This window comes from Sciurus vulgaris (genome assembly GCF_902686455.1).
Source record: "Sciurus vulgaris genome assembly, chromosome: 9".
Classification (NCBI taxonomy): Eukaryota; Metazoa; Chordata; class Mammalia; order Rodentia; family Sciuridae; genus Sciurus; species Sciurus vulgaris.
This window is the reverse complement of record NC_136469.1, coordinates 8,539,966-8,565,362: the sequence shown is the minus strand read 5'-3', so window position 1 is coordinate 8,565,362 and position 25,397 is coordinate 8,539,966. Positions and strand designations below refer to the sequence as shown.

General features: G+C 36.0%; 1 protein-coding gene across 1 annotated transcript; it reads right to left on the bottom strand.

The window, feature by feature from the left end:
* Positions 1-974: 974 nt before the first annotated feature.
* SLC25A31 (solute carrier family 25 member 31) lies at positions 975-24,117 on the bottom strand. Its single transcript, XM_079153659.1, has 6 exons — positions 23,861-24,117; positions 17,267-17,394; positions 8,088-8,205; positions 7,359-7,513; positions 5,706-5,831; positions 975-1,860 (listed from the first exon to the last, which is right to left on the bottom strand). The coding sequence occupies exons 1-6, from the start codon at positions 24,087-24,089 to the stop codon at positions 1,663-1,665; spliced, it is 954 nt and encodes a 317-aa protein (XP_079009785.1). The 5' UTR covers positions 24,090-24,117; the 3' UTR covers positions 975-1,662.
* Between the last annotated feature and the right edge of the window lie 1,280 nt (positions 24,118-25,397).

Sequence of the window (25,397 nt, the reverse complement as noted above, 5' to 3'; positions counted from 1 at the left end):
GGGGAGATAGTTCAGCTGGTAGAGTGCTTGCCTTGCAAGCACAAGGCCCTGAGTTCTATCCCAGTACCGCAATTTAGTGATTAAATTCATATTAGTTCTTTACCCATGCCATTTAGGATTTTTTTGTACCGAGGATTGTACCCAGGGGTGCTCTACCAGTGATGTACATCCCCAAGTCCCTTTCTAAGATTCTATGTTGAGACAGGGTCTACAACACTGGCCTCAGGTTTGCAATCCAACTGCCATGCCCAACCCATTCAGAACTTTGAAGACTTTTCCCCTTTAAGTATGTATGACTCTGTGCAAGTTTATGATTTTGCAGTATTTTCTTAGCTAATCTTCATAGGGGAAATGATTACTAGTATTTGATTATTTATCTTTGATCTGAGAGTTAAGGAGGAAAGGGAAAAAAACAACTATTTTGTTTCTGTAACTTCTGTGTTATGTTAACTATAAGAAATCATGTTGAGAGTTTTCAAGATTTTTTTTTCCCTCAAGTGATAATGGCAATATACTAAAAATGTTTACTTTGGATTATTAAAAAAATATTTTGCCTCTGAATACCAGGATGTTTACCTATTTCATTCTGACCCACAGCCTCCCCAAAATCAAAATTCTCTAGTTTATCCCCACTAGTTTAATGTCCTTATACCCACTGAAACTTTAAAATCTAGGTATTTCAAATTTTTTTATTTTTTTGAGACAGGGTCTAGCTAAGTTGCTTAAGGTCTTGCTAGGTTGCTGAGGCTGGCTTTGAACTTGTGATCTTCCTGCCTCAGCCTCCTAAGCACTGATTCGAATGCACTATCTTCTACAACATCTCTGAAAAAGCAAGAATCTTATACAAAACCTTGGAAATACTGCTTATATTTTCTATGGAGAAAACAGAGAAACATTTTGCTATCCTCTGCTAACCAAGGCAGTCAGAGTCAGGGTTAAAGAAGGTTCATTTACAACAGTTTTAAACTTCCTTTATTATCAATACAGAATACAAAAACTAATTTTCAAAGGGATATTTTCTGTCCCCAGATATATTCATACTACCAAGACTTTATTTTAAATAGCTAGCAACTGGCAGATAAACCATTTTATATCTCTTATTTTCAAACCAGTTTTACAGTGCCATTAAAATCATTATCAAATTTTAATGATAGATCTGTGCTTATCAAAAGCTATATGATACTGTAAGTACTATACAAAGTAATTCCTGAGCTGTCTTATTAGGGGTGTTGTAGAAGAAAGCTTATTTATGCCTACAGATATAATGATGACAACTCTTGATAAACTTTTAAAGAAATATTTGTCATATCCTATGATTTTCAAAAGATGAGAAGACAGGTATATTTAATGAGTAGCAATTTCAAAGAAGATACTTTCATTTTTTCAGATTATATACTTTAATTTTCATCACAGATATAAGAAAAAATTTTAAACAGAAATAACATACTAGTTAAAGTCAAATGTCTCATTAAAATGAGTTTGCATCTAAATGGGAAGGAAACCCATATTTATGATTTTTCATATTTAAACCCTTGAAAAACACCTGTGCTTTATTTCAGAATTAGCACTTTAATACTGACAGTAATAACACTATCAAAATGTATACATATGGTAGCTATGTAATTTGTGTGCTTAACAAGTTTAAATGATGGATTTCCCAATTTAATCTGATGAACTACCTCCAATGTCAATATTAATGAATTCTTTAATTTTATCATATAACACCAACACCAAAGCACCCCCCGTACCACGAAGGATGTTGGAAAAAGCACCACGAAAAAACGCATTGATTCCCTCATGTTGGTATATCTTCACAAAGCAGTCTATGGTTCCTTTATATTGCCGTTCCGCCTCACCACTCTATATAAAGAAAGACAAACAGTTCTTCATTATCTTGACATCTTTTAAGAGAGCTTTCTATCAACACTAAGGACAGAGAACTCGATGTTGAATTAATGGGCATATGCTGAATACCGCACCTAGAGATTTCATACTTGTCAGACATATCTGAGAACTGACCACACACTAGGCTTACCACACGCTGACAGACGGCATCACACAGACCATGGTTCTTCCTCTATCATACTGCAATTAGTGAGAAATTAATAGCAAAAAGATGACTAGGAAACTGTTTAGATATTTTGTAGGAGAAAATCTTAGAAAATAGTGAAAACCAAATAACTACAAAACTCTAATTCAATTTATAAGATGTAGCTTGAGTGGTAATTTATAGGTAAATTAATGACCTTAACATTAGAAAATAAATTAATGGGGAATTTAAATATTTAAAAAACGTATAAGCCTAAGAAAATTGAAATAAGTAAATAACCAGCAATAAAGGAAGTAGAAAACAAATCAATGTATAAAAAAATCAAGAGATAACAGGAAACAAACAGTACAGAGAACATCAAAATATGAGTTTTTTGAAATACTTTTTGGATAAATTTCTGGAAATAATGTTTGAGAAGAAAAAGAGAAAAAGGCCTCAAGTTTATTAGAAATGGCTAGGTCAACATATATTTGCAAATGATCAAAAGATTAATGAGCAAGATTTGAAAAACTTCATGGCAATTATTTTTAAAACAATAGATAAATTCCTAGAAAAGTATAATTTACCAATAGAATAGGAAAAATAACTGAAACAATACTATAATTGTTAAGAAACTCAGTTGTTAAAAATATCCTCATAAGGAAAACCACACATCCAGATGGTGTCACGTGTGAGTTTTAAACAATGAATATTTAATTCCAATTTTAACAAACTGTTCTAGAGAAGAGAAAAAGTGGGAAGACTTTTACATATTAACATATTAGACTTCCACAACCTTCATACCAAAGTTAGACTATGACAACACAAAAGGGAAAAATCCAAGCCAATGTCACTGGCACACAGATGCTGAACAAAGTCCAGCAAACCAAACCCAGTCAGGGATGCAAAACACAATACAATACAGGCACCAGAGTTTATCCCAGACACACAAGGCTAGTTCAGCTCTAGAAAACAGATTAACATATTAAGATCAAACACAAAAATAGGATAATCTCAATAGAGAAAAATGATAATCACGTTCCTAGTTAACAACACTATATATAACACAGGAACAGAAAGAAATTGCCATAATACAATAATGGGTAACTACAACCTCCCCGTAACCTAACATTAAGTTACATCACACTGAAGACACTCCCAATAAAACTAGGAACAAGTCAAGGTGGTCAGTTATTACTTCTTTAATATAAAATTGAATCATTCAGTGAGTAGAGAAGGGCATGAAAAATGGTATGAAAATTGATAAGGAAGGGGAAAAAGACAATATTATTTACCCACTATATGCCTATGTAAATAATCTTCAAAGCGTATACATACAAATGAGCATCTGTAATAGTGCTAATGAAGTCGTAGGTTATAAAATTAAAATACAAGAATACCACTGTTATGAAATGAACTATTTCCCCACCAAAATCACAAGTTGAAGAAATAAGCCCCAGCACCTCAGAATTGATTCTATTTGGAGATAGGGTAGTTAATGTTAAAGAAGATCAGTCATGAGAGTGGCCCCTAATCCAACATGACTGTCTTTTGAGATGAGGTACAGGAAGGACCATGAGATGATTTAGGAAGAAGACAGCCATCTATAAACCAAGGAGAGAGGACCCGAGAAGAAACCAACCCTGCCAACATTTTGGTCTCACAAACTTCTAGCCTTCAGAACTGTAAGAAAACGAACTTCTGTGAAGTTCCTCAGTTTGTGGTATTTGTTTTTTTAATTTAATTTTTTTTGGTTCGGGGATTGAACCCGGGGCACTCAATCTCTGAGCCACATCCTCAGCTGCCCCCTTTTTACTTTGAGATGGAGTCTTGTTAAGTCGCTTAAAGCCTCACTAAGTTGCAGAGGCTGGCTTTGAACTTGCGATCCTTCTGCCTCAGTTCCCCAAGTCGCTGGGATTACAGAGCTGTGCCACCACACCCAGCTTGTGGTACTTGTTACAGCAGCCCTATCAAACTGATATCAACCCACATATGTAAAACTCCACATACCCATGACTATTTTTTTGTATCATTATCAAAGTTGCAGACGCCATGTTCCTTTATCCTTAAACACTTCAGTGAATTTTTTCTAGAACAAGGTTATTTTCTTAGACAAAATTTCAAAATCATGACATTTAACAATGCTATGATACCACGTACCTCATTTACAGTCTATGTGCAAATTAATTTTCCATTTTTAAAACTTTACCAATGTAAGATTTTGACTACTCCCAACTCAAAGAAACAATAAGATGTCTGAAATAATGCACATGCCAATTAACCTGATCTACTGAGTACACATTGTATACATGTATTAAAATATCATATTGTACCCCTTAAATGTAATTATTATACATGAATTAATTTTTAAAAAGTTTGTTGATGAGGTAAACTAGAGCAAGTTATAAAAAGAGCAAACAGATGTAAAAGAAATAACTCTTAGGATAGTCCATGAGTAAAGCAGTAAGTTAGCCCTTCCCTTCCAGTTAGTTCTTCCAAGACCATTTTAAAGATCATAAAAATTAGGACAATGATAGTAACTACACCTCACGGAATTGTTTTGGGAATTTAATGAGTTAAAGTATAAAATTCTTAGGACAATATATGGCACATAGTAAGCACTAATACTACTCTAGTTCTCTGGCCTCATTGTTTTCACTTGCTCTTATGAAACCTATGATCTCAAGCTATACCTCCATGGATGTCGTTTTTTTCCATCTATGCTTAGAATGTTCTCTTGCAGCCTGGCATAGTGATGCAAACCTGTAATCCCAGAGACTGCGGAGGATGAGGCAGGAGGATCACAAAATCAGAGCCAGCCTTAGCAACTTAGCAAGGCCCTAAGCAACTTAGTGAGACCCTGTCTCAAAAAAATAAATAAATAAAAAGGGCTGTGGATGTGGCTTAGTGGTTAAGTACCTCTGGGTTCAATTCTTGCTTAATAATAATAATAATAGTTATCTCAGTCTGGAGAAAGCCTTTTCTCTTGAGATTTTGATGTCCAAGAGGCCTCATCTAATTACTATAAGTATTTGGCACTAACTCTCATGCATTCCTGGAACCTATTCACACTTCTATTTAAACTATAATTTTATGTCTTCGAGTCTAGACTATGAGTTTCGGTGTGGGTTCTATCTTATTTTATTTGTGTCAACAGAGTTTAGAATAGATTAAGCACTCAAATGTTTGCTGAAGGAATCAACATAACAATAAACAGTAACGGAGATGAACTTTGGATTAGGGATTTATATTTAGAATATAGATCAATTATAAATATGTTTTTATCCTTTGCATTTAAAACAAATTTTTATCAAAATATACTACAACAAGTGATTATGTTGATGGCTTATAACTGGGCTTATTCTACTTAATCTAATATTTCAGCTAAGATAGACACACTTATCCAATCTCTTCCATCCCATTCTCTTCTCCAAGCAATATACACTATAGAGTAAGGGGAATTTCTGTTCTAATGGCAGATGAGGAAGAAGTTTTGCTTGCTGGTGGCTATTTTAGGATAGGAGAGCATGTAAGATGGAATTTATCATGTATTCATGTTAGCTAAGTAAAACAAATGACCTATGCCTTTCAACTAAAATTTTTCTGAAATCTGAATAAATTATACTTGGATATCAGATTAGTAAACTCAATTAAGCTTACAAATAATATAAAATACCTGCATCATCATACGTCTTCTAACTGTGTCAAAGGGATAAGAGAGTATTCCAGAGCAGGTAGTCACAACTTGCGCAATGAAAAAAGAGACAAGAAAGGGCGTTTCCTTTGGTTTTGGTAATAAACCCTAGAAAAGAAAAATGTACCATTCAACCATATAAATTTCAAAAATATCTTAAATTCTTAAATCAAAGGATAATTTTATAAATAGACTGAAAGAAGGTGCAACTGTATTTAAAATTCAATAAAAGTCAGTTGGATTTAATAGTATTTTAAATAGATCAATATTTAATAATATTTTTAATAGATCAATAAAAAAGGATACTGTAATATATGACTACACTTCAAGAGCATATTTGGATAAAAAAGTGTATTTTCTATTAAAGGGATTTGTTATTAAAGGCACCTAAAACTAGGAATGATAGCAGCCAGTAATCAAAAAAGTTCTTCCGTGGCTCGCTCTTCCGGAGTTGAAAATAAAAAGAAAGATTGCCTGCTCTTATCATCAACAGATGATGTCTGGCAAGTAGCTTTAAAGCTCTATGCTACTGTAGAATGTTCCTAAATTTCACAACTACTCTAGGAGATAATAGAGAAAAGCAGAGGGAGAGCACTCAAGAATTTTCCTAAATAAATATTCTTAAGATGCTATAATTTTCATTAACACAGCTGTCTAAAAAGTACCCTAAAAAGTAATCTGTCCAGATCACAATAAAGTGACATTCAACTACATTTATACCAATGAGGAAGGACAGATATAAAATATGGCTTTATTATAAAATTTTCCTCAAGCTTTAATCTTATTTAATAACTATAATGTTGATACTAATTCCATTGCTTCCTCTTGGAATCATTTTGCTGCAGTCACTAAAGTAATGGATTTTTTGCTTGCATTTAACAAGCAAATTACTTAACTATCCCTAGACTATTGTATCTTAAAAAATCGTGATTGTATATGATTCCAGACTATTATGAGGATATAAAATACTTTAGAAAGTTCCTAGAACAAATAGCTCAAAAAAGATTGATAGGGCTGGGTTTGTAGCTCAGTGGTGGAGCGCTCACCTGGCACTGAGTTTGATTCTCAGCACCACATAAAAATAAATAAATACAACTAAAATATATTAAAAAATGACCAACAGTATTAAAACCTTTCTTTCTCCTCCGACATTATAGAAGTGCTATTAAAATATGAAATGGAAAAGAAGTTCAAAGCAACCTGGAGAATGCAACACAGAATTTAACAGTAGGTAGTAGATGACCAAGCTAGCATTTAATTATACCTTCTCCACTTCCATGAAAGTAAGTTGATTATTTCCATGTAAAAAAGTGATCATAAAGTTAATAAAATCTAAAAACTGTTAAGTGTCTTTCTGTTTGCTGAAGATCTGATTATGATGTAAGCCTAATCAGTATGTTTTCCATTTGCAACATGATTTACATTACAAACACCACAAAAACATAATGTTTTGATACAAGATTTGTATGTAAAGTCAGGCCCATAGTATGGTTATAATTTAATTAGGTTATGGCAGTCATAATTAAATAGAATCCCATGGCTCTTATTTCATCATTTATTTTGATCTGTACAATTAGAACAACAAAAAGAAATGAACCATTATTTAATACATCCAAGTTAAAGTTCCCAAATTACCTTAACTGTGTCATAAGCTCCAAAATAAGAGGCTCGGTACACAATGATGCCCTGAACCGAAACACCAAATCCTTGGTACAAACCAACAATTCCATCTGATTTTGCTATTTTCATAATACAATCACCTAAACCCTTGAATTGTCTTTCTTCAGGACCTAAAATAAAGCCATTTACAACTGTTAGCAAAATGATATATGAAATAAACATTTTAAGTAAATTAAACATTATATATATTTAAATGATCTCAAACTACCAAATAGAAGTCTATTAAGAAAGCATAATCAAAATCTACCCATTCACTTAAGAATGATCAAGATTTCGAGTAGCCTTTTAAAAATAAATTGACAATCTCTTATAAAAGTAATATAATTTAAGCAACCTAAGACATTTCATTAAAATTACCAGAAAATAGTGAGGAAGAGGCAAAAGGCATCTCCAGGATGTGAGATGTACATCTGACATACTGAAGAGTCATAGCAAATATAAGGTGCAGGAAAGTATCTCTGGGAAAAAAGTGGAATTACGTTATCCAGTCTTTATGTTCACACTTTTGTTCTCTCTTTTAAGGGGAGTGGAAATGTACTACACTTTAGGTCCTATGACAACATTTGGGTAAGAATAAAATCTAAACTGTATCTACTAACACTGTTGATGCAACATGACTCTATAACAAATAACGCACAGTTCAAAACACAAACAAGGAAGAGTTGATTTCTAAAAATCCCATACCTTTTCCAATATCGACACCTAATCGGGTTCGGGCAAAATCTAGTGGATATACTACACACAAGGAAGTTGCCCCAGCAGCTCCACCAGAAGCCAGGTTTGCCATAAACCACCTCCAGAACTGAAACACATTAATTTTTTTAAAACAGTTTTTATTAAACTATAGAATCGGACTGTTTAAAACAGCTGGAAAACTCTTATTTTTATAAATGTTGAAAAGATTTGCAAGCTGCTTTTATAAACATCTATAATAAAATATACTGCATTATCCAAAAAAAATTTCTCTTCATATTCATGTAGCCTTTTATTTTTATCTTTTAAATCTTGCTGTTCTGAGGATTGAACTTAAGGCCTTATGCCTTGTACTTAGTGATAAGAGCCCTTGCCTAGCATGCATAAGTCCCTGGATTCCATCCCCTGTACAAAAAGGACGGAGGAGAAAAAAGAAGGAAGGATACATAGGAATGGAGAGAAATATTCTGGATAGTAGTTATGTGTTATAGTGTTTATTTTTATAAAAGCAGTGTGTACATTTGTTTTTAACATTTTTAAAACACAGCAAGCACATACATGAAAAGCAGGTAATTAGAAAACTAGACAAGGTGACAGGAGAAAAGTTTCATCCCTAGAGCTGTTTTTCTGGTTCAAATTCAAGTAGAAGTCTTATCATTACAATTATTGCCTTTTTCCTGAGGTAATCTCTGCTTCCTAAAACCAACTAAGTGAAGCCAAACATGATATGCACCATAAAGGTTTATGAAGTATATCTACTTAATATCAGGCATGGATGGAGGCTTTATTTTTGCTCTTGTCTTGGGAGGGGTACTTGATAATGCCCCAATTTCACTTTGTAATTTTAGAAATAACTTTACACAGCTCAAAAATATATTAATTATGTTCAAATGATGACATGACAATTGGCACGCACCAATTATAATGTAGTTGATGGGATGTAAGTGCAGCCTTATTGGTCTACAGCTTCACTTGGGCTGTTGGGAAAGTCTAATTCATTTTGATAAATATTTAAAATGAGCCTTCCTCAGATCCAGAAAGCAGCTTTTCAACATTGAGGGCTTATGGGAAAAGAAAGACATATCTAAATTGGGTTGCTATGGAAACACCAGGGTACAAGGCCATTGTAAACATTAAATATATTGAAGTGAATAATATTCTAGTTAAGTTCTATTTCTTTCTCCTTTATTTTTTGGTACTAGAGATCGAACCCAGAGGAGCTTAACCACTGAATCATACCCCCAGCCCTTTTTTAAATTTTGAGACAGAGTCATGCTAAGGTGTTTAGGGCCTCGCTAAGTTGCTGAAGCTGGCTTTGAACCTGAATTCCTCCTGCCTCGGGCTCCTGAGATTCTGGGATAACAGGCATGTGCCACAATGCCAGCTCCTTGCTTTATTATCTTGTTCTTATTTCTAATAGTTTTAAATCTCAGATAGCTTTGGAACTCTTAAGTTTTCTCTTGGCCTGGAATGTCTTTCCTATTCTTTTTAAACAAAAAATAATTATTGCTTCATAATTGAATTCAAGGTCCACCTCTTTCGAGAAATCTCTCATCTCTGAAACTGTATATAATTCATACCCTCTCTTCATAAATATTTTATCTACCAGAGAATTAAAGGTGAATCACAGAACCAATAAATAGAATGTGTCAACATGTTCCAGACTTTCATTTTTAAAACAGTTCATAAAATCATTTTTAATTCATAATTATTTTTATACTTGTCTTTCAATTTATAATAGTGCACATTTATACTCCAATAAACTGTTTCCTGAGGCCAAGATTATATTTAATACCTTTATTGAGATCTAATTCACACTTCATATGATTTGTTTGTAAAATATGCAATTCAATGAATTATTAGTATATTCAGAGTTGTGTAACTATTATCAAAATTTTAAAACATTTTCATCACCCCAGAAGAAACCCAAACCTGCTATAAGTCATTCTACCTCCTCCCTACCTTTCTAAGCTCTAGGTAACCATTAGGCTACCTTCCATCTCTATAGTTCTGCCTATTCTGGATGTTTCATGTGGATGGAATCATACTATATAGTGCTTTGTGATGGGCTTTTTTCATTTGCCAATGTTTTCATTCATGTTGCATGGTTCAATACTTTATTCTGTTTTATTGCCAAATAATACTGTTATGTGACTACGTAATTTATTCATTCCTCAGGTGGTCGACTTTTGGGTGGTTTCCATTTTTTGGAGACAAGATTCTTAATTCAGTTGTTTATTTCACAGACCAAGTTATGGGGCTTTCCTGGGAGATAATGTATTTAATAAATACTTAATCAAGTACAATGATAAAATGCCCCTTTGTTTCCAGACTCCCACGGTTCATTTTAAATGATATTCATTAGTTCTACAAGTATTCATGTTTCATAATCATAGAATGACAATTAGATTAGGAGATTGCATGTGACACTAAGGTAGCTAATCCACAGAAACCTGGCAGAAATAAATGAGCTGGGCCAGATTCTTTTTTGGGAATATGACTGAAGAGATTCTATGCAAATCAGCAACAAGAATAGAAATGGAAAAGTTATTGACTTTCTTAGTATTTCAGGTTTATTTTGGTACTCTTGAAAGCTACAGACAAATCCTCTCCTAAGAAAAATCATATGTATATAAGTATATTTTTAGTGTTTTGGAATTCTGGAAGTATTCATGGATACTGCTCTACACAAAGTCCACAAAAGATCACTATGATATTAACCTTGAACTTAAAAGGAATAAAAAATACAGGTAAATAAAAATGGATCAATATTAAGATAGAACAAATGTACACACAAAAATAATCAGTGACAAAGTAAGACTAGATAACTTGGGAGATAAAGAATCCGGTTTGGTTCAAACTCAAGTCTCACAGTATCATTATAATAAATCCCTTTTTTCCTTAAGACTGATAAGCTACTTTCTGCCTCTTAAAACCAGTAAGTCAACAAACATGATATATAGCAAAAGGTTTATGAAACAGATCTTAAATTCTATTTAATCTTTTTCTATCCTTCCCAGATAGAAGAAAAAGACATCACTGACTTTTTGAGTGGATAATCATATAATCTGTCATTCAAATCAGGACACTTCCGACAGTGATAGTGGGAGCTATGAAAAATGACACTGGTAGACCCAATATGTATTAACACTAGAGCCAACTTACTGATGGTAGGAAGGCAGCAGCACTGAGTAGAAGGAAAGAAGGGAGAAAAGAGAGGGAGGGACAAAGACAAGAACCTACTCGTGCAAAATGATGATTCTTGAAGTGTCTGTGTAACAAATAAAACCTGTTTCATCATGAGAATAATACAGACCCAGAACGTGGTTTATTAGTATAAATGCATTCCAGTTACTTGTAAGCTCATAATTTAGAATATTACTATACTTCAAATTCCTTCTGTTATTGATTTCTGGTTTCATACCATCATGGCAAAAAAATACCTGATACAATTTCATATCCTTACGTTAATACTTGCTTTGTGGCCTAATGTGATATATTTTATAGCTGTTCTACGTGCACTTGTGTCTTCTGCTGCTGTTGGGATAGAATGTTCTATACATTTCTGTTGGGTCCATTTGGTCTAAAGTGAAGTTGAATTTCAATGTTTCTGTAGTAGTTTTCTATATGGAGGATCTTCCCATTGTTCAAAGTGGATTACTGAGATGATGCAGTTTTCATCATTCTGTTGATGTAGTCAGTATGTCATATTTAATGATTTGTGTACATTGAACCACCCTTGCATCCATCCCTAGGATGAACCCAATTGATCATGGTGAATAATCTTTTTAAAGTGTTGGTTTTGACTTGCGAGTATTGTTGGAGATTTTTGCATGTATGTTTATCAAGGATATCAGCCTGCAGTTTTGTTTTTTTTGTTGTGTCATCTGTTTATTTTGGTCATCAAAGTCATGCTGGCCTCACAGAATGTGAGGCCATTCGGAAGAATTCATTCCTCTTCAGTTTTTTGAAGTAATTTAAGAATTAGTTATTAGTTATCATTGCTGTAACAGAAATATCTGAAGAAACAATTTAGAGGAGGAAAGATTTGAGCTCATGATTTCAGTCCATAGTTCGTTGGCCTCATTCGTTTTGGGCCTACAGTGACACAGGACACATGGTGGCTGGGAAGCAAAGAGGAGAGAGCTGGGAATAATATGGTCCCCAAGGACTCATTCCCTCCAACTAGGTTCTACTTCCTACAGTTTTCACTACCTCCAAGGGTCTATTGAGCGGTAAATCCCACAATGGATTAATTCATGGTGAGATCAGAGTCCTAGTGAATTTGATCCCCACCTCTTATCGTTTGTGCATTGGGAACCAAGCCTTTAACACATGAGTCTTTTGGGGAAATACCAGATCCAAACCATAATAGTTTTTCAAACGTTGGCAGAACTTAGCAGTAAGGTATCTTGTACTGGGGCTTTCTTTTGTGGGAAACTTTACTAATTTCATCACCTTATCTATTATTGGTTTGTTCCTGTTTTCTATTTCTTCATGACTCATCATGGCAAGGTGCATATATTCACTTATACTAGGTTATCAAATTGTTGGCATTTAGTTGTTCATAGTAATTTCTAATGATCCTTTGTAATTCTGTGGTATCAGCTGTAATGTCTCCATTTTTACCTTTGAGTCTTCTCTTTTTCTTAGTCTAGTTAAGGGTTTATCAATACTGTTTTTTTTTTTTTTTTTTTTTTTTCCCTCAAAGACTCAGTTCTTCATTTCATTGATCTTTTGTATTTTTTTCAGTCTCTATTTCACTTATTTCTACTCTGGTCTTCATTTCTTTCCTTCTATTATTTTTTGGTTTATTTTTGTTCCTCTAGTTCCTTGAGATACGTTAATAAATTGAGATCTTTATTGATGGATGTGTTGATTACTGTACACTTTTTAGTCATGGTGCATTTGTCACACATTTTTGGTGATGCTGTGTAAACAAACAGCACTGCTAGGTATAGAAAAGTATATATAGAATATACAACTCTGTATAGTACATACTTGCTAATGACAAAAAATGACTAAGTTGCTGATTTGACTATTTACTATGCTATACTTTTATTTTAGTGTACTCCCATTTATTAAAGAAAGTTTATTGTGAAACAGTATGCAGCAGCCTCATACCTCTTATTTACTGTTTCTCCTGACCATATCATTTTCTCTTAAATTTTGTCTAAATTCATCTCTTCCGTGTGTGTGTGTGTGTGTGTGTGTGTGTGTGTGTGTACACAAGGGATTGAACCCAGGGTCTCATGTATGTAAGGTATATACTCCACTGAGCTACACTCTCAGCCCCTCTCTTGTACTCAGTCTTGTGTTTTGTTCAGCATGGTCCTAAGAGCAATATGCATAACATAAATTGTATATGTGTATATACACCTACACACATATTTCCATATGTACATATATGTATTTATATCTATATACACACAGACAAATCACAATCATAACCTAGGTGAGTAGTAGCTATACCATTTAGGTTTGTATCAGCTCATGCTATGTCTGCTCAATAACAAAATTGTCTAATGACTCGTTTCTCAGAAAGTATTCACATCAAGTGATGAATGACTAAGGTCTTTAGTACATTAGTCTTTTAACTTTTATACCGGAGTTAAAGGTGATATGCATATCACATTGAAAGTATTAGAATTCGACTATGTATTTACTGTTTTCAGTTAGTTTTACCCTTTCATATGATTTCTTGTTGATATTTAGTGCCTTTTCATTTCAACTCAGAATTCCCTTTAACATTTCTTGTAAAGTTGGTCTCATTATGATAAACTCTGATTCTGTTTGTCTTGGAATATCTTTATCTGTCATTCATTTCAGAACACCTTTGTTAGGTATAGGAGTCTTTGAAGATTTCATCCCACTCCTTCCTGGCCTGCAAAGTTTCTATTGAGAAGTCTATTCATAGACTTACAGTGGTTTCTGTAATATATGATGTCTTTCCTTACTGCTTCAATTCTTTCCTTTGACTTTTGATAGTTTGATTATAATAGGTCTCTGAGTATTATTTTTTAAATTTATCTTGCTTGGAGTCCTTTGAGCTTCCTATACCTGGATGGGCATATCCCAAGATTTAGGTTTTAAGAGTTTTCTTTGAATAAGCTTTCTTCTTCCTTTTCTCCTTGTATTTCCATAATTCATGTAAGTATATGTTTGATAGTTTCTTATGTCCCTTATGCTTGCCCTATTTTTCAGTCCTTTTTCTTTTTCTCTAATTGACTCATTTCAAATGACATGTCTTTGAGTTTGCTAATTCTTTCTTTGATATGATCAAGTCTGCTGTTGAAATTCTCAGTGAAGTTTCTCAGTTCTCTCATTGTATTCTTTGCTCCTGAATTTCTACTTGGTTCTTTTGCATGGTTTCTATTCCTTAAAGTTCCCATTATGTCATGCACTGTTTTTCTCCTTCCATTTAGTTGCTGGATTTTCTTGCATCTCACTGAGCTCCTTTAAGATGATTATTCTGAATTCTTTTATAGGCAATTTATATACTCCATTTCTTTGGGGTTAGTTATCCAAGCTTCATTTGTTTCATTTGCTAGTTTCACGTCTGGCCTAATTCTTTGGTTTTTATATAGCCTTCCACTGGTGTCCCATGTATTTGAAGGAGCAAACCCCTCTTTAGTTTTTATAAACTGGTTTCAGAAAGTTAAAGTCTTCTAAGTGTCTGAACTTATAGTACTGCCTCCAGAATGTGGTTCAAGAAGACTAGATCCAAGCCACGTGGCTACTGTGTGGGTCCACAATGAAAACTACAGGTGTCCAGTCTCTTATCAGGAGTTCTGGAAGGTATGGATCCTATCTAGTCCCTGAATGGACTGGCCTGTCAAACACCTTTAGTCCATGAGGGTCTGCTTTACAGTTTACAGATGGTGCATTTATCACACAGTGTTCTGACAAGAGTGGCTTCTTCCCATTTGTAGGACAGCTCCCTTTGGTTCTTGGGTTGATTCTTAGATGTGCTATACTGCTGCAGCCCATAGCTGAGGGCTTTTGGGATCGGGTCAAATAGTTGTTTTAGGATCTATAACTGAGACCAGAATCTTCAGGTCTGTCTCCTGGAAGGTTTTCAGGTGGGCAGGCCTGCTCTGCTACCGAGAAGGGCTGGACCTAATTTATCAGGCTGTTTCAAGATCTACAACGGGATATGGTCAGCTAGTCAGCTGGGATAGTTTATGTTAATGTTGTCATTTATTATAAATACTTGTTTTTGTTTATCTGGGGCTTTGGGATAAGTTACAACAGTTCAACCTCTGGAAGGGGTTGGAGATTGAGTAGCTAAGCCAGTCAGTCACATCTCACACTTTTAGAACTGGACCCTGAATAAAACCCCTGGTATTAAGGTTTAGACATGAGTTTTCTCCCAAAGGCTCTTGTGTGAGACAATGCAATAAAACTTAAGAGGTGACATGATAGGGTTTTGAGAATCTTAACCTAATCAGCATGTTAATCACCTGATAGGGATTAACTGGGTGGTAACAGGAGGAAGAAATGGAGTGGCTGGAAGAGGTGGGTCACTGGGGGGGGTGGGCAGCTTGCCTTTGGGGTCTATATTGTGTCTCGGTGAGCAGAGCTCTCTCTGCTTCCTGGTGGGAGGTTCCCAGCTACTTTCCTCTGCCTCACCTTGGGTCAGTTGTCTATGGCCTAAGACCTCTGAAACCATGAGCCCCAAAATAAACTTTTTCTAGTTAAAATTGTTCTTGTCTTTCGGTCAGAGCAGAAAAGCCATCTAAAACACCTGGACATCAATGCTTGATAAGAACTCCCTTGGTTGCAAACACATCACATATGTTGTCACATCCTGTTGGCAGAAGTTCCTTGCTTCTCTATGTGCTACTCCCCTTTGATGATTCATTTAAATCCTTTAAAAATAATCAGTCATGTGTACAACAGCTTTTCTGAGTTCTATGAATCCTTCTAGTGAATTACTAAACATGAGGGTAGTCTTGGGAAACCTGACGAAGGGAAAAGGGAAGATTCTGAGTCAAAGGAAATTCTAATTATCAGAGCTGGCAGCTAAAACAGACAGGAATACTTTACTGAATGTCCATCATAAAGCAAAGCACTATGCTAAGTGCTGTGATAAGTAATCACATCTAAACCTCACAATTAAACTATGAGGTAGATATTATGATGTCCAATTTTCAGAGGAGAAAAATAGGTATCTGAGAAGTAAAATGACTTTCAAAAACCTACACAGCGAAATGAACAGAGTGCCAGGCTCTAAATCCAAATCTAATTCTAAGTCTAAAGAAATGTTTTAGTTACCTCTGTACCCTCTCCAACATCAAAGGCAGTGCAAAGCTTCCAAGAAACATTTTTAATGAAATAAAACTGCAGAATAAAGGGAATAAGGAAAATAAAAGGAAATTAAAGGAGGTTGTAATAAAGAAATGATCCATACACTGTTGCCTTATACATACCTGCTAAGACAGCTTAATTAGTTGGTTGGAGTGGTAAGGGATGTGGAATGGGAGAGAGAAAAGAGGGGAGATTTTATAAGGACGAGGAGAAGACCTTGGGAGTAACGTAAATGGTACAGTGTATTGGACACAACAAAACAAATGGAAATCAGAACAAATGACATAGAGTTAATATGAGAAGAAAATTTTTAAATTGAGATTTTATAACCAAGGGAGTAATTCCTTGAAAACAAAAAAGCATTTTCACTAAAACATAAAAACAAAAACAAAACAAAAAAAAAAAACAAACCCCACAAAACTCATCATTTTCCTCTTTTGTTTGATTTGGTCTTCTCCACACACTTTAATCTCAGTTAAGTAGTCATAAAGAAGAAATAATTTACTTCTTTAGGGAATAAAACACCCCAGTGATATTTGTTGACCACTTTCTGTACTTAAGAAAAGCAGTGATATTAAGATATAAATTACATTTAATATTTACTCAGAAAACACTGCCTTAAGAAAGGGTACTTTAATTATTAAAGTTGTGTCAAGAGATTTAGTGAAGTTTGCAAAAATTAACCTAGTTGTTTTTCATGTAGTTCTATAATTTAAAACTATAATTAGTTTGTTTAAAATCATATTTGTTAGTATGTCCTTCTTTGTTTTTACCACCACTAGAACACCTTGCTCCCCAAATCAAACATTGCACATAATCTAACCACTTTAAAGATTTCAGAGATACTAAAATTTAATTACCTGTTTTTCTTTATTAACTCCAGACATGAAGAGTTGTTTGTATTTGTCCTTAAAAGCAAAATTTAGGGCTTGTGTTGGAAAATACCGGATGACATTTGCCAAGTTGCCACGCCAAAAACTGAAGAAACCTTTAAAAGGAAACATAAAAATATATAAATCTATATTGCATAATTACTAAAGAATGTCGTTTTAACATACTTAATTAACTATCAAAAACATACCTTTTCTCAGGAGAAAAATACAGGTTTCTAAAATGTATGTTTCTCCACTGAAGAAAAAAGGCATTGTTAACTTTATGCAGCCTATCCCAATTTTGTTAATTTCAAATAAAAAAGCCATTAAATAGCTAAAACACTTATGGAAAGCATTACCCCTTGAAATGGGGATTTTTAATACAAAAAGAGTTCACCAGTATTTGTCAGAGACTAGCCTCATTCACAAGCCTTGACGTGCAAACTTCTATGAAGAGGCTGTTACAAATACATCCACTGAACTGGTCTGTACATGTGCTATGAGAATGGGAAGGGGATAAAAGAAACTAAAACACAGTGTCTTTATGCTGTGACACCATGTTGAATGGGAGGTGGAATTTAGCCAGAAAAGGGATCCATTTCAAGTCAAGACAATCTCTAAGAGACCTGAAGAGACCTGATGGAGAAACCACGAGAAACTTTTGAGGTCAATAATCATTCCACCTCAACTCTTGGACTGACCAATCCTCATAATTCGGCCACTGTGTAACTCCTAAAATTCACAGTAATCCTTATAAATCAAAGGTGCTCTAGAATATGGTACGTTAGTTCTTCAGTAGCATTGGTTGTTTACCATTAGATTGCCAACTGTCAAATGATATGACTACTACTCTAAATAGGACACTTTTAGTCCTGGCTTGGAGAAAACAAAAAAATCAGTCTTTTAAAAATAAAGATTCAGATGGTCACTGTGGCACATGCCTGTAATCCAGCAGCTGGGGGTGCTGAGGCAGGAGGATTATGAGTTCAAAGACAGCCTCAGCAATGGCAAGGAGCTAAGCAACTCAGTGAGACCCTGTCTCTAAATAAAATACAAAATGGGGCTGTGGATGTGGCCCAGTTGCTAAGTGCCCCTGAGTTCAACCCAGCTAAAATAAACAAATAAATAAATAGGATTAAAAAAAAAATAATGTTATTTCATTTCATGAAATTAAGCATTGCTCAATTCTAGAAATGAAAATAAAATTGGGTAAAGAATCAGAACAGACATCTCTCAAAAGAAGACATACAAATGGCCAATGGGTATATGAAAAATGCTCAACCCTCGTAATTATCAGGGAAATGCAAATCAGGACCACAATGAAATATCACCTCAGAAGGGTAAGAAAGGCTATTACCAAAAAGGCAAAACATAATAAATAAATAAATATATATATATATATATTTACTTATTTTAGGTGGTGAGGATGTGGGGAAAAGGGAACTCTTACAATGTTGGCAGAATGTAAATTAGTATTACCCTTCTGGAAATCAGTATGGAGGTTTCTCAAAAAGCTAAAACTAGAATTACCATATGATCCAGCAAACCCATTGCTCAGTATGCATGTGTATATGTATCTCCCCAAAGGAACAGAAACCAGTATGTACGAGATAGCTACACTCCCATGTTTACTGCAGCACTGCTCACAAGTGCCATGATACAGGCATCAATCCCAGTTTCATCAACAGATGAATGGCTAAGGAAAATGTGGTACACAAACGGAGACATGTTACTCAGCCTTAGAAAAGAAAATCTTGTTATTTGCAACAACATGTATGAAATTTAAGTACATTGTAAGTGAAATGAACCAGGCACAAAAAGACAAATACCATATGCTCTCACTAATAATAGATGGAATCTGAAAAAGTCAGATTAACAGAAGCAGAGAGTAGAGGGTGGTTACCAGAGGCTGGTCGAGGGTGTATGTGGGGCAGGGAGTTGGAGAACAGTTATAAGTTGTTTAAAGGGTATAACGTTTCAATAATGAAGGATAAATGCTAGATATTTAATGTATGGTATATGATTATAGTTACTAACACTGTAAGTACACTTGAAGTTTGCTAAGAGAACAGATCTTAAATGTTCTTATCACACAAAATTTTAAATATGTGAGGTGATGGGAATGTTAGTTAACTTGAATGTGATAATCAATTCACAATGCAAGCATATATCAAAACATCACCCTGTACAAAGTAAATATATTCAATATTTGTCAATTTTTCTCCCATAAAGCTAGGAAAATTATTTTTCAGGTAATATTAACACAGAAAAAACAATAATAATTTGCTAGAAACTTTTTTTTTTTTTTTTTTTGTACCAGAGAGGGCACTTTAGCACTGAGCTCTATTCCCTAGCCTTTCATATTTTGAGACAGGACCTTGCTTAATTGCTGAGGCTCCTGCACCAGCCCCCAAGTCGCTGGGATTACAGGCATGCCTGGCTGGAAACTTCTTTTAACTCTAATCCTCCTAACTACCCATGAAGTAGGTACTAGTAGTCTTCCCATTTTTCAGATGAAATAATAAGATAAAAATAACTTCTAAGGCACAGGTGAGTTAAGTAACTTGCCTAATATAACTTGGTCACAAAGTTATTAGCTGGAATTCAAACCCAAGCAATCTGGCAAAACAATTCACTTCAGTAACTACAATACTTCTCCTTAAGTTCTTTAATCATGGAAATATTTTCTGTGCTAAGAAAGTTCAACTTTTTCTTTAAAGGAAGTAAAATTTTTAAAACTTGAGAAATACAAGCAAATTATACAGGAATATTTCTTGCTAGTTAGGGCTGCAATGAATTACTGGGGAAGATGGTGATCTAATTTGTGGAGGTATTTTTACTGATGTTTAAGTTTTTAGTAGCTAATAAAAACTTTCAAGAACATAGTTAAACATTTGTATTTTCTCAGAGATCAGACTTCTGGAGAGAAAGAACTTAGAAAGTGAACTATGATTGAATAAATGATACTGAAGAATAAGATTCAATCTTCTGGACCATGGGTCATAGTAGCATAAAAGCATGTTACTGGCAGTGGCTAAAGACAATTTTAAAGAAAGAGGAAAGCACTTTTTGGCAGAAGTCTCACCAATCTGATTGAGAGAGATTTAAATTGAAATAATTTATTTTTAACAAAAACCAATTAACTGAATTTGGAAAAAGTATCATATGAGAATGGTATTGGTATTCACATTTTACATATGGCTCATATTAAAGTTCACTTTGGAAATGGCTAATTCAGCTGCTAGTATGAATACAGGTTTCAAATTGAGTTATTAGTTATAATTATGTAATTATGATTATATTAAATATTTCACAAAATGAGTATTATATATAATAGTACAAGTTTTTAAACTTTGGATATTGAATATAAATGGAAGATTTTAATGACAAAAGATATCTGGAAGCTGACGTAAGAACATGGAGGAGCACCAGATTTAAAACTAAAGGAGTTAACTAGAATTGGTTGAAGACTGTGTTTATTTTAGGAAAACTACATTTGTGTGAAAAAAAAATCCGTTTGTAGGAAAACAAATATCAAGTTTCAATGACATCTAGAACTAAATCCCTAGTTTAACAACAACAAGAAGACATATTCAGGCAATTCTTAATACGACTGTAAAAATACAATATTACATACATAAAAAATTTTTACATACATTTCACAGAATTCATGAACTTCCTGAAGCTGGGATCCCCAGCCCTTTCTATTTTGAGACAGGGTCTCAATAAGTTGCTTAAGGCCTTGCTAGGTTACTGAGGCAGTCCTCAAATTTGCAATCCTCCTGCCTAAGCCTCCCCAGTCACTGGAATTACAGGTGTGCACCACTGTGCCAGGCTAAATGAAGTGATTTTTTAATTTGTTGTTTTTTTATATTTTATATCAAGCATATTATTTGTATAATAAAAATTTCAAGTATAAAATAAAAATACACAAAGTTGGAAGGTGACAAAACCCATGAAATAAAAAAAAAAATCTTCAAAGAACAACATTACTTAAGACAAATCCAGAAGCTTTTATAAACCTTATAAAAAGTATCAAAGACAATCAAATTGTCTATCCAAAGGAAATTCTATCCAGAGGAAGGATGAAGAAATCTATCCTTGGGATAGACAGAGATAAAGTTAAGGAGGTAGTGCAAGAACACCTTGTGTGTTTTCTGAGATCATCCTGTGGGATCATTTAGTGCTGCCTGAAAAAAGGAAGTTAATAAAATCAGAATATATGTAAAACAAAAGAGAAACTTCACAACATTTGAGATAGGTTTGAATTTTGCTTTTCAAACATGAGAAGGCAAATTCCAGGAAATACAATCTCAGAGTTTGATTCACTGTTAGGTTCTAGAATGTACTAGCATGATGAATTCTCAACCCCACCAGGCTCAAGTCTTCTACATATGATACATATTTCATAATATGTCATCATCTAGAAACAAAATTCAAAGCAATGACCAACTCATCAACTTTAAAAGCCAATATAATGCCCTCACTGCCGTATAGAGAAATTAAAGGAATTTTTAATATATTTTAATAAGTAAATTGGTGGGCCATAACCATGCCACAGACATAACAGATATAGCCTTGCTTCTACTTATACCATGAGGTTTCATGATAAACAACTCCGTAAAATTTTGAACCAAATAGTATAATCTTCCCTTTGCTTCATTAGATGGGAAGGGTATTACTAGACTATGTGCATAAAGTTATCCCTTGGACAGTCTGTGTAAGTAGAGGCAGGTTTGTGTTTATAAATAAATTAGGGGCTAGGCTTAGATAATCATAAACAGGCTTTGCTATTACATGAATGTCCAGTGGAAGTATAAAAGTCATTCAGACTGTAAGATGTCTTCATTGTACAGGACTGGCCTGTGAATACAGCAAGATGTGTAGCATTCCAACCCCTGCATTTCATATTACTGCAATTGAGTATTATATAACTCTGTGCTTAAAACAAACACAAGTTTCCAAAAGTGCCTCTAGATGGCAGTATCATTCCTGTTGTGAATCGGCGTAATCTGCAAAGGCTATCATGATGTAATCCTAACACCTTGTGCAGAAGAACAGAAAACACCTTAAAGTTCTGCTTATGTTATATCACTGTGGAAGGTAAAGAAAACAGGGAACAGAACAGTATTTAGAATTAATTCAAGTTACAAAAGTCATACTAAATATGTTTTGGTTGAAACATTCAAAAAGTTTGAAACACAAAATAAATTAGCACTGATCAGCACAATCTGACCAGAATATTTCCCTTTGATTATTTAAAATGGATGAACTAACATTAAAAAGGCCTATACTTCTGTAGAGGGTTTTAGAATAAACAGAGGAAGGAGGGCTGGGTTCATGGTTTTCCTGTAAAAACCTTGGAGGAAATGGGAAAGTTGTTTTGATAAAATGAATGGGAAAGAAGAGAAGCAAACCAGTCACTATGAAAGATCTTAGCTTGGCTCCCAGAAAGGCAATATAAATGCACAGTTCAGATGATCCCTTCAGAATCTACCCCAAGCCTATGTAGTCTACTAAACAGGAAAGAGAAAGTTGCAAACATGTCCCTAGAGAGAAAGGTTTTTTTTCCTTTTGTTTTTTAAAGGCCAGGGAACCATGTCCCCAGGTTGGTCGCCAAGTCCTTGGCTCAAGAGATCCTTCCATCTCCCCAATAGCTCGGACTACAGGTGCCTATAGAATGCTTTTTCATGGAACAGGATCCTACCCAAGACTTAAAAGAAAGGTCTGCTCTGGAGCTGAAACCATTTCATTTCTTACTCAGACTACAATAAACAGGTCCACTTTCTAAACTTTGCGTTGATTTTTCAATGAGTGGGTAACATAAAATTCCTGATAAACTTACCATCCCCTTAGCTAACTTAGGAGGGATCATTCTTCACAAAGAACTGTTTTTCTTTTTTGCAGCACTATGGATGGAACCCAGGGTTGCCCTAGTACTGAGTTAACATTTTTATTTTGAAAGTAGCTCTGGCTGGCCTTGACCTTGTGATCCTCCTGCCTCAGTCTCTCTCGCTTAATCACGTCTCCAGATCCATATATAAGTTTGAACAGAAGCCTGATACAGAAAAGGAGAAATTAGCAATACTGATTCCACTAACCCTAACCCTTCATTTAAAAATTTTGCATTTTGCTATGGTTTTTCCTCCTAACTTTTGATTTAACAATCGTACATAACACTTTTTATCTTGAGTATTGCGTTTTCTGCCCTCTTCCATTCTGCGCAGAGGTGAGTGCCTCAGCGTCAGCCCTGGTCTTCAGAGGTTCACAAATAAGCAGAACCTCTTTTCACGGATGGGTATCGGATGTTTGCATTTTTGTACTTCTCGTAAACTTATTATTCCAATTAGTATGTGTACATCTTAAAGCGCTAATTACACACAACAAGTGTGCCAAAGGGCATCGCCCCAGTCCTGGAGGCCCAGCACTGTCCTCCTGAGCCAGGCTCAGGTCTATCGAGGTTTAATACTCCTGCAGCAGAGGCTTTTAGAGAAAGAGGCGACCTTCGGCAAGGTCACGTGGAAGGCGCGCAGTCGGCCCCTGGCCACCCTCCTCCGGTCGCCCGGCGGCCGCCCTACGCACCCTGCTCTCGCGGGATCCGCACCAGGCAGTCCACCATGCCCTTGTACCGCGCCTCCGGGCTGATCTGCTTGGACGACGCCTGCACTTGCAGCAGCAGCTTCACCCGCTCGATGGGCGCCACGGCCGTCTTGGACACGGCGGCCGCCACGCCGCCGGCCAGCAGGTCCTTCCCGAAAGACGTGGCGTCGAACAGCCGCTTTTCCTTCTTCTTGGCGGACTCGCGCGTCATGGCGGAGCTGCGGACTAGAACCCAGCAGCTGCAGCTGAAAACCTAGGCCGCGAGTGTAGACGAAGGGCCGCAGACAACCGCTGCGGCTTTATCCTGGCGGGAAAGCCGCGCGCAGGATGCCGGGAGAGCGGCGCGGCGGGCCGGCGGAGCTGCGCAGGCGCGCCCAACGGCCTCCCGGCCCACGTGACGCCCGCGTGCCGCAGCACGTGACTCCCGCGGGGCTTTGCGCTTCTGAAAACTCGCCGGGTGTGAGAGGCTACGGGGTTAAACGGCGCTCTTTTGCAGGCTGTGGCAGCGCCGCGCGAGCGGCCCCTGGAAAACCCACTGGACCTTCAGTCCGGAACGCCACGTCTCGGTATTGTTCCTTTTGACCCCACCGCGTCCCTGAAAGCGTCTCAGGGACGAGGGGGGATCCCTCAGACTACACTTTGAGGGCCCGTCTCGAAGCCGGTATCAGAGTCAAATCCGACTGCCGAGTGGTGCGCAGCTATCCGGCGGGTCTGTGGTGCAACGCGCCCTGCAGAGCCCTCCGTGGAGCCGGGAGTCCCGATTCCGCCCACAGCTCGTCTGCCTTTTATTAAAGAGGTTCCATCTCAACCATCTTTCGCTCTGTAGGGCTTTGAAGTCTTGCAACCTCTTATATCGCCACCTTAAAAGTCGTTTAGGCCCGTGTTCCAGACCAGAAGTCTCAGCGTTTTTGGTGCCGTGTACTTGGAGCTGCTTCCTTTCCAGAGGGATTTATTCTGCTCTCAACCGAGGCTTTCGGGCTGAGTCTCCCCCCGGTCCTACAGGCTGCTGCCCGGCCCGTCCTTCTGAAGCATTTGCCGGATCCGTGAGCCCAGGCTTGAGAAGTTTCGGCTTCTCTTTGCGCTGACCTCAGAATTCTTTGTGAGGTCCACTGCAAAGTCCAGAAATGATAGGTTTTTAATCTGCAAATAGCTGAAAACACGAATGGTTGCAATCTCCTTTGAGAGAGTTTTAAGCATTAATAAACACATAAAAATTTAAAGGGGGGATCACTTGAATTCACTCCAGGTAAGACTAAAAGCTCCAAGAGGAACCTTCTCTGGTCACGGGGAACTTAAGTATCTCTGAGGACAGAGTGAAGTGTTCTCATGCTTCCCAAGGCAATTTGCTCTTCACTCCTCCTCTCTCCCGTTTGGCTTGATAGTTGACAACATTAAAGCACATTTCTTATGAAATATTAAGTGATATTAAGATACGCCTGTGTAAGACAGAAATGAAAGTGCCTACTTAAAAATGTAGCTTTTTTAACTGTTAGAGATCCAAATCAACTCTTCAACAGAT